This window comes from Arachis duranensis, chromosome 8 (assembly GCF_000817695.3).
Source record: "Arachis duranensis cultivar V14167 chromosome 8, aradu.V14167.gnm2.J7QH, whole genome shotgun sequence".
Taxonomy (NCBI): Eukaryota; Viridiplantae; Streptophyta; class Magnoliopsida; order Fabales; family Fabaceae; genus Arachis; species Arachis duranensis.
This window is the reverse complement of record NC_029779.3, coordinates 35264171-35273666: the sequence shown is the minus strand read 5'-3', so window position 1 is coordinate 35273666 and position 9496 is coordinate 35264171. Positions and strand designations below refer to the sequence as shown.

Below are 9496 nucleotides of genomic sequence, written 5' to 3'. Positions count from 1 at the left end.
CAAAACATGAATTTAATTTTAATGCACTGTCAGTATAAAACAGCTTTATACATACATATAATTACATAACACAATATCATAAAAAATAACTACTATTTTTATTAACTGCATATATAATTATTAAAAAATAAATATAATCACACGACTATACAAAATATTTTAAATATATGAAAATTAAACTCATAAAAAACATATGTCAAATATATACAAAAAGTTATGGGAAATTCTGGGGTTGCATTTGCATATTAGAAATACAATAATATAGATAATTTCTTTTATACAACTTTGGGATCCCATCATATACAACTATCATTCTTGTTAAAGCAACTTGACTTAAAACTACTTATAATTTATCCAATTTACACATTACAACACTTACTCGAGCATTATTTTGAGTCTCTGGCGTAGAAGTGATCAGATATATACTATCCGTATTTTGAATATATATATATATACGTAATAATTCAAAAATTACCACGATAATATATGTATAAGTTTAACAATATACTGATATTTCATCATACAAAATTAAATAAGATATATACCAAAAATTCAGAATCAGCATATTTCAAGAAAGTATCGTGCCAGATGCTAGGAGCAAAATTTGCAGAGTGTCGCTTTGAGTTAGAAGAGGCAGGTTGACTCGAAGTCATCACTGGAACTGAAGCTGAAAGAGACATTGTGGTGTTTTTGATATGTATGGTACTGGGCAATGGACCGATGTATGCTAAGGAGTTAAGAACCAATCACTATATATAGATGTAATTTCACTAATTAGAAGGTTTAATACCTTCCATAGTTGGCAACAAAGCATTGGTTAAAATGCTAACAATGGCAACAATTTATTATGCAAGTAATGCAACCCCCAAAATTGATGAGGGGATGAGCTGCAGCCTGCATAGTTTGCTACCCCCGTGCTCCATCACTTTTTAAAAAAAAAAAAAAACAAGTAGATAAATAAAAAAAGTCTGAATAATTATTTTAAAATTATTTTAACTCTAAACTAAGAACTTTGTTTCTTATTCTTCGTAGTTTGACATTTTATTAGAATTGATCAATATTATCTATATTTGATTTTACAACAAATTAAAACTAAGCTAGTTAATGAGCTCATTTATTTGTACTTTTATAACAAAATTACTTTTTAAAAAAAAATACTTATTTTATTGTTTGAGTTGTTTGTTTTTTTTTCTTCTTAAAAAAATAGAAGCAAAAATGAATTAATTTCACTTTTTCAAGAAAAATTGTGTTAGTTTGTGTATAAACAAGTATGCGTGTATAAAAATGTGTATTGTATATATTTAATATTATTATGAAAACAAAATAATTTTAATTAAAGTTTTAAAAATATAATATATTTATTCTTTGCTAATAACCTATGCAACTATTTTATTTTATTAAAATAAATATATAAATAATATAAAAGATTTCATAGAATGTGTAAAATAATTTTTGCGTTCCATATATATATGACCATAATTATAACTTTATTAAAATTATTAGTTAGATACTTTTTATATACAAATAATTTACTTTTTCTGATTCTAATAAAATATACTTCAATAAATATGCGTAAATGTAAAATAAATTTTTTTTCTACTTGTACATTTTTTTAAAAAAAGGTACTTCTCTCAATCTTACTAAATGAACCCGATATTCCTTTTCCATTCTCAATTTTCATCTATCATTACTTACTTTAATATATAAAATTTACTATTTAAATTAAACAGTCAACAAAGTTCTTATACAATAATAGAAATAAAATTCCAAGTTATAGCTAATCGAGATTATACGAAAATAGACGAAGATACAAATTAAAATAGTTTAATTATTAGTTTATTGCTCATCAGTCTAAAAATATTTGTCAATTTAAAACTTCAAAACATTTTAATTCCAATAAATTTAATTATAATTTCTGTTTAAATAAATATCTAGAATTATCATTTATGAACCTAGCTTCATTATTATCATGAAATAGAGTATATAATACTTTAATCATATAGGTACTGTAGTAGCTAGGCTACCATTCATGTCTTTTTCTATATATATATATATATATATATATATATATTTGCAGTATTTTTTGTGAAAGACTAATTCATAATAGGTTGAAGAAGTTCTATTAAAAATATGTTATAGGACAATAAATTATTACATATACAAAACTAAAATTAAAATTTCAACACGTATTTAAACAAATGAATGAGCTAACCATCCATCTAATCTAATTCGAGTCATGCCTTAATAATCCATTCGTATGTTTGTGATTTCATAAAGAATAAGGCGTAGGTATGCATAACCTTAGGACGATTTTAACTTTTAAGGTTATTAAAAATGACAAACGGAAGTTTAGTACTGGATTTAATGTGATGACGAATAAAATTTGACATCTAAACCAATACTTTGTTGTCAATTATAAAATGATATTAAACCTCTAATTAATGAAAGCTACGGTATGGTCCCTATCTAGAATATGATTTATGCATGCAAAGGAGTTGAGTTTAAGTTTAGTTTAATTTTATTTTAGATTCTATAAAATATTATATAAATATTTGTGAAATATTAAAATTATATATTTTAAAAATTGATTAAAAATTTGATACAAAATTTATTATTTTAATGTTTAACGTTAATCCAATTTAAATTTTATATTATATTTTAAATTATTTTATTTAATAAATTGTACAATTAACAATGTTTAATTTGATCTTTATTTAAAATGATAGATCTTTTTTTAATTAATATTAATCTCACTTCAAATATTATGTCTAATATAAATTTTAATTTTAAATTAATTCTATTACTGTAAATATAAAAAATAATATCTAAAAATATTTTACTAGAGTTATTCTAGACTAAAAAATTTATATATGGAAGTAGAATGAGTGATATATTTTAATATTGTAATTTTTGGTATTTTTTAAAATTATAGGAGGTATATAAATCGGACCCTTCAATTTGTATTTAAAAAATTAAAAAATTTTGAGGTACACAAATCGGACCGTCCGATTTGTGTATTCTAAAAAATTTTTCAATTTGTTAAACATAAATAGAAGGGTCCGAATATAAAAATTGAACTGTCTGATTTTTGTACTTAAAAATTAGTTCAATTTATGAACTTCTTAAAAATCAAACGATCTAATTTTTACTTCCTAAATTAAATCATTCTACATTTTAAAAAAAATACTGCAGCATTTTTTAATTTAAAAAAATATCATTATTAATCCTATATTAAAAATAAAAATGTGAGTTAATTCTACTGTCCATTCCAAAGGTGAATTAGAGTGGTCCAGCCGCCGGCTACATTAAGGCACGTGCTACAAATTAAAATCAACTTATTTCACGCATCATTATTACTAAGTATTTATTTTTTAGTTTAACTAACATGTATCATAAAAGTATATATTAAAATCACTATTATTAATGATATATTAACTAAACTTTTATAAAAGTACTAAGATAAAAAAAATAGTATATTTTATACTGATAATTAATTTTTTAATTAATTTTAATGTACATCCATGATCATTTTTTTAAAAGAATAGCTTAAAAGGAACAACTAAATTGTTTATTTGTTGGTTGGGCTGGGGAAAGAGACGGACAAATAACAAATTTTCCGCTTACACACATGGTGTAATTCATGGAGTGCAAGCTGCAATTCTTTAATTTAATTAATAATATCGGAATAGAAAAAGTACATGAAATAATTAGGACTGACAATAGATAGGATACGGAAAGATTTAGATTTTATTTTAATTCTACTTATGTTTAAATTTTTTTTAAAATTTAACTTTACCCTTATTCATAGATTAAGAGTTTTTTTATTTAAATGCGCATGTAAAATACTTTAATTTTCAAAATGCGCACAGTTTGAAATTCATCCTCAAATACGCACTGTCAACTCGTAAGGAACACACACGAAATGAAAATAGGAGATATATCATGGAGGATGCTTGCGAAATAGCTTCTGGCGACTGACACAAACCATTTTAATTGTCTCAACCACGAAATAGATCACCTCAGCTATGGCACACACAAAATTGATCATCTCACCTATGACACACACGAAATGGTCCATTTTTTGTATGACGAGCACGAAATGGCCAAGTCATGGGAGGCACACACGAAATGGCACTCCTCACGTGTGGCAGACACAAAATGGCTAGGCAGGCAGTGAAGGCAGCAACCCCCAGTATTACAGTTTCCGCATGAGTATGCAGTAGGTGGATTGGGAGGTAATTTATTGTACTCTTGTGGATGAAGTAATATAAAAGGGAGATGAAGAGAGGGACCAATTCGAAGGGTAGAAAACAGAAGAAAAGTAGTAGGGTTTATGGGATAGTTGTGTTTGTTGGTGGGGTAAAAAAAGTTTTTGTGCTGGAGGAATATTTTTTTAATTCATAAAAATGAGTGGAAGTGGAATTAATGTGGAAGAAAACCTTAATAGGTTGGATGAATTTCACATTTCTGCTCAGGTGCAGGTAGTGGTCAGGGGTGCTGCTGGAAAGACCTCCAACCCTTGCCACATTTATCGGTTCGACACGAGTTGGAATGACCCTTTCGCCCTCAAGCGGTTGGGTTTCTGGAACAACTTCTGCTTCCTCTCCGCTATCATCCTCAATCTCTTCTTCCTCAGAGGAGTCAGCCAACCCGTCGGCCATTCCTTCTGGATATGCAACATGGACAGTGAGGGATGGACGTTGGTCAGGAATTTCTGCATTCTGGGCAGGGGCCACGAAGGCATTGAAGGACGGACTGCGAGCCCTACCAATCTCTGAAAATGGAATGCCTTCACCAGCACCGGAATTTCGCGTTTCCTCCATGTTATTTGAACTAGATAAACTGCCCCCCACATCATGGAGTTTCACACAAAGTTCCATCGAATAGATGTTTCCAATGCTACGATGATACGAAAACATCATCGACATGTATTGGTCAGATTTAATATGCATTTTTTAATATGCAAACGAATTTGCTACCACAACTGGCATCCTGTAAATCAGTGTACTGATCTCCTTTTTTCCAATCAACCCAGTGTTCATCATAATCATATTTTTTAGTTGTTGCAGACACGATTGTGGGGAAATGGTTATCCAAACTGGGTCATCACACATAAAGGTCACTCCTTCGACTGTATACGAAATTTTTTCGTTAGGATATATGACCACATAAATGTGTTCAGATGCCATTATCACACCAAAAAATTGGTGAAAGCAGTTTCTATGAAAATGAAATTTTCGGAGAGGAAGGAATGGTAGAAGAATTGAGAATTGGAAATGTGGCTTTAGTTCTACAGGAGAAGGGTTTTTATAACCTAGCCGTTGTTCTAATTCGTGTGTGGTACACACAGATTTGTCACATTTCGTATGCGGTACAAGAGACATGGAGTGCCCAACTCACCTCCGCAATGCCCCCATTTCGTGCCTAGCGTCCCTGAGTTGTTCCTTTCATTTCGCTGCTGCCATCAAGGAAATGGGCTAGCCATTTCGTGCTAGGTGAACCTGATATCGTTTGCCCGTTTCGTGGACACCTTGGGTGAAATGATGTTGAAATCCATTTCACGAACGTCGTACAAGAAATGAAAGTGCGCATTTTTAGAAAAATTTCAAACCATGCTCATTTTGGGAATCAAAGTATTTTACATGTACATTTAGGTAAAAAAGCCTTTAATTAAGAATTTCTCAACTTTAAATCTATCCGCACTCTAAATTTCTATAATCAGTTCCATTTAATCCGACCACGGCAAATTAACTTTTTCATTCAAACATAATATTTAATTATTTTATAGTTCATAAATATATTAATAAAATAGAATCTACAAAATAAATTCATATTAAAATTAAAAACAACAAAATCATAATAAAATCTATTTTTGAATTACTAAAAAAGAAGATGTAAATTCAATTTCTATCAACATTATTACATGTATAATAATTTTTCAAAAAATTCTGATTTTAAAATTAAAAAAATTAGTTTGAGAAGAGAATTGAATCCAGAAATCACTTTTAATGCCTAATAAAATAGATTGTGCAATACATTGAAACAAGAAGATTATTTTTGTTTTTGTCTCATTTTACTGTTGCAGAATATAGCGAAATAAGAAGTTGCTGAGTTTAAAAAAAGTAACACCATGATATATCTTAATTCGGCCACGAAGTATAATGTAACCTACATCCAGTTATCACCACAACAATAGTAGAATTTCCATTATAATCAATAAGGATTATAAACATCAATTCCAAGAGACTCACTCTTATAAACTACTTAAGCTATCTCAAGTTTAGTAATTCACTTAGGTGCTAACCCAACCTAATTAAAGAGAACCAAATGCACTATAATCCAATACATTTTCGAAATAAAACACTCAAAGTTCAAAATAACTTTTGTGTACACTACTCTCTTTATCTTTTATATCTTTTAAAGTAAGGTAGAATATAGACAAAAGAAAAATAAAAACACACTCAAATAACAAAGAAATAAAAGATTGTTTATATGATTTGAAATATACACAAATTGGTTGCCTTTTTCTCTAATGAAAACTTTATATATAGAGCTTGAAATCTCTTCTTCAATATTAAAATAATTTCTCTTTTGATCAAGTTAACGTTTGCACCTTGAGTGGTAGTAGCCGTTGGCATTATAGGGGAAATCTTTTCTTTTTTGCTTTCTTCCCAACGTGCAGCAGCTTCTTTTTCATATATAATTTGATTCTTGCTTATAATTAAATCAATCATGTGCTGCTTTTTGCTTGAATCATAGATTGTTTGATTGTGATCTTTGATGCAAATACATTAATACTTACAATGTTATAAAGAAAATAAGTATAATAGGATATTATTAATTATGTTTGTAATCACAAAGTAGTTAATCAATTATTAACTCAACAATCTATCCTTTAATTGCAAACATGACTAAAATTAGATTAAGGAGAGAATATAGAAATGACTTTCCTAAATTTTCTGCAAGCTCGCCCTAGTTATGAGCATCTATCAATTAAGAATAAGAGCACAAAGCTTTGGTTCCTAATCATATACTAAAACAACATACACATAGCAAAGATATACTAGACAAAATATGATGCTTATAATATAAGGTACCAGAGCACAAGAAAAATACATATCAGAGCAAATATCAGAGCAATTAAAACTAATACCAAAGCAAGGGATACCAAAAACATCGAAAACAAGTCTATGCATAATACAGTCCTTAAGACATAAATCATAAAAGTTAATTCTCTTTAATTTTTTCCCTTTTGCCATCAAGGAGGGAAATAAAAAAAAGGTACATGCATCCAAAAAAAAGTTCTAGCAGTTCATAATAAAGGTGGTTAATAGCGATTACAATTATGCATAATAGTGCAGCAAAATAAACAGTTAGGAGATAAAACTTCAAAATGTTTCATGAGAATAATAGCAGCAAAAATATCATTTAGGCATCAAAATCAGATCCACCAGTTGATCCTTTTGCTTCTTCTTCTTCCTCAGAGAAATAGAAAAGTCATCAAGCTCCTTAACGTATTGCTCAACAATACCGATCCTTTGCTTAGATTTTCTAATCTTCAATTCAAGGTCAGTTTCGTCTCTCCTTTGCATTTTGTGCATTATCATCAAATCAGCAAGGTTAGAGACCTCATGGATCACATCTTTGACAAAAGAACCTTGGTTTTGGAACCCTTGTTTTTCTTTTTTCGGATCGGTGGGAGATTCCAGCATCCGAAAATTCTTAGAAGGTTCAACGTATTAAAAATAAACTTGATGATTAAAATTTAAGAATGAATAGAAATCACAGTTTAAATAAGTTGTCGATATTTAGTTTTAATTTAAATCATTTGTCTATTAGGATGTATTAAGTTTAAACGTCAAAGAAAAGTATAAATACAAATGTAATCATTTCATAAATAATAACACACAAATACATTCAATACATTTCTCTTCATTTTATATTCTTCGTGAGTGTGTGTGCCTTGTTCTTTTATTTTCCAACAAAATGGTATCAGAGCTACTTATAAAATGTCTTCGTCAAAAGGAACTACTTTATCTTTTCAATGCCCACAATTATCTAAGCTCAACTATGATAATTGGACAGCCCGAATGAAAGCAATTCTCGGTGCTCAAGGAGTATGGGAGATGGTTGAGAAAGGCTATGTAGAACCAGAGAATGTGAACAAGCTAACAGAAGCTCAGAAGGAAGAATTAGAAAATAAAAGAAAGAAAGATCAATGTGCACTTACTATCATTTATCAAGACTTGGATGATGATATGTTTGAGAAGATTGCTGATATAACCAATGCAAAGAAAGTTTGGAATACTCTTCAAAATTTTGTCATAAGAGTTGAAAAGGTGAAGAAGGTTCGTCTTCAAACTCTAAGGGCTGAGTTTGAGTCTCTAATGATGAAAGAAACTGAATCCATTTCAAATTATTTCACCAAAGTTTTGACGGTAGTGCACCAAATGAAAAGGCTTGAAGAAAAATTAGAAGATGTTCGTGTTGTTGAAAAAATCTTTCATTCTCTCAACTCAAAATTTTACCATGTGGTGGTAGCTATTGATGAGTCCAAAGATTTGGATACGATGTCCATTGATCATTTGAATGGTTCCTTACGGGCCCATGAAGAAAGAATGGATAAAGGCAAGCAAGAACATGTGGAGCATGTTTTATAGGCAAAACTTTCGTGGAATGCTAGAGGAGAAACCAACGGAAATGGAAGACAAGAACGAGGTCGAGGCCGCGGACGAGGACGAGGACGTGGTTACGGAAGAGGAAGAGATAAGAAAAATTACTCTCAATAGAAAATAAATCAAAATTTTTTTCGAGGTCGTGGAAGAGGAAGAACAGTTGACAAAAGACACATTGGATGCTATTCATGTGGAAAGAATGGACATTATTCTTGGGAGTGTCAGACATCCAAAGAAGAAGAAAATAAACTTGTTGTGCACAGTGAAGATGTTGAAGAACCAACATTATTCCTTACGCTCAAGAAAGATCAAAATTCTGAAGATAGTACATAGTATCTTGACAATGGAATTAGCAACCATATGACAAGTGATAGGAGTAAATTTGTAGCACTCGACACCAACGTAAAAGGACACATGCATTTTGGTGATGAATCAAAAGTAGAGATCAATGGCAAAGAGACGATTCTATTCGAGCTGAAGAATGAAAGTCATAAGATTCTTACCAATGTTTATTACATCCCAAAGATGAAGAATAATATCTTGAGTATTGGGCAACTTATGGAGAATGGTTGCAAGATAGTCATGGAAGGTCGCTATCTTTGGCTTAGAGATAAAAATGGAAATCTTATTACTAAAGTTTTTATGACAAGAAATCGTATGTTCTTGTTAAACATGAGAAGTGGTGGAGCTATATATTTGAAGTCATGTATTGAAGATCCACCATGGATTTGGCATATGAGATATGGACATTTAAATTTTGGTGGGCTCAAAGAATTGGGAACAAAGAAGATGGTAAAAGGAATTTCAACAATTGATCATCC

The 9496-nt window shown here is 29.9% G+C and overlaps 2 protein-coding genes across 2 annotated transcripts in view; one reads left to right on the top strand and one right to left on the bottom strand.

Annotated features, from left to right (window-relative positions):
• Positions 1-4928, bottom strand: part of LOC107462316 ((-)-germacrene D synthase-like) — an 11936-nt gene extending 7008 nt beyond the window's left edge. The window contains exons 1-2 of the mRNA XM_016080891.3: positions 4511-4928; positions 546-667 (exon numbers count right to left, since the gene is read on the bottom strand). Of these exons, the coding sequence (XP_015936377.3) occupies positions 546-667; positions 4511-4928 (540 nt within the window). The remainder of the gene's footprint in view (positions 1-545; positions 668-4510) is intronic.
• A 3081-nt stretch (positions 4929-8009) lies between these two features.
• On the top strand, positions 8010-8660 carry LOC107462314 (uncharacterized). Its single transcript, XM_016080890.1, has one exon. It carries the CDS (start codon positions 8010-8012, stop codon positions 8658-8660), a length of 651 nt encoding a protein of 216 aa, XP_015936376.1.
• The last annotated feature ends 836 nt before the right edge of the window (positions 8661-9496 follow it).

What these genes read in the sequence shown, in the direction of transcription:
- LOC107462314 (XM_016080890.1), top strand. Translation starts at nt 8,010, where the DNA reads ATGTCTTCGTCAAAAGGAACTACTTTATCTTTTCAATGCCCACAATTA.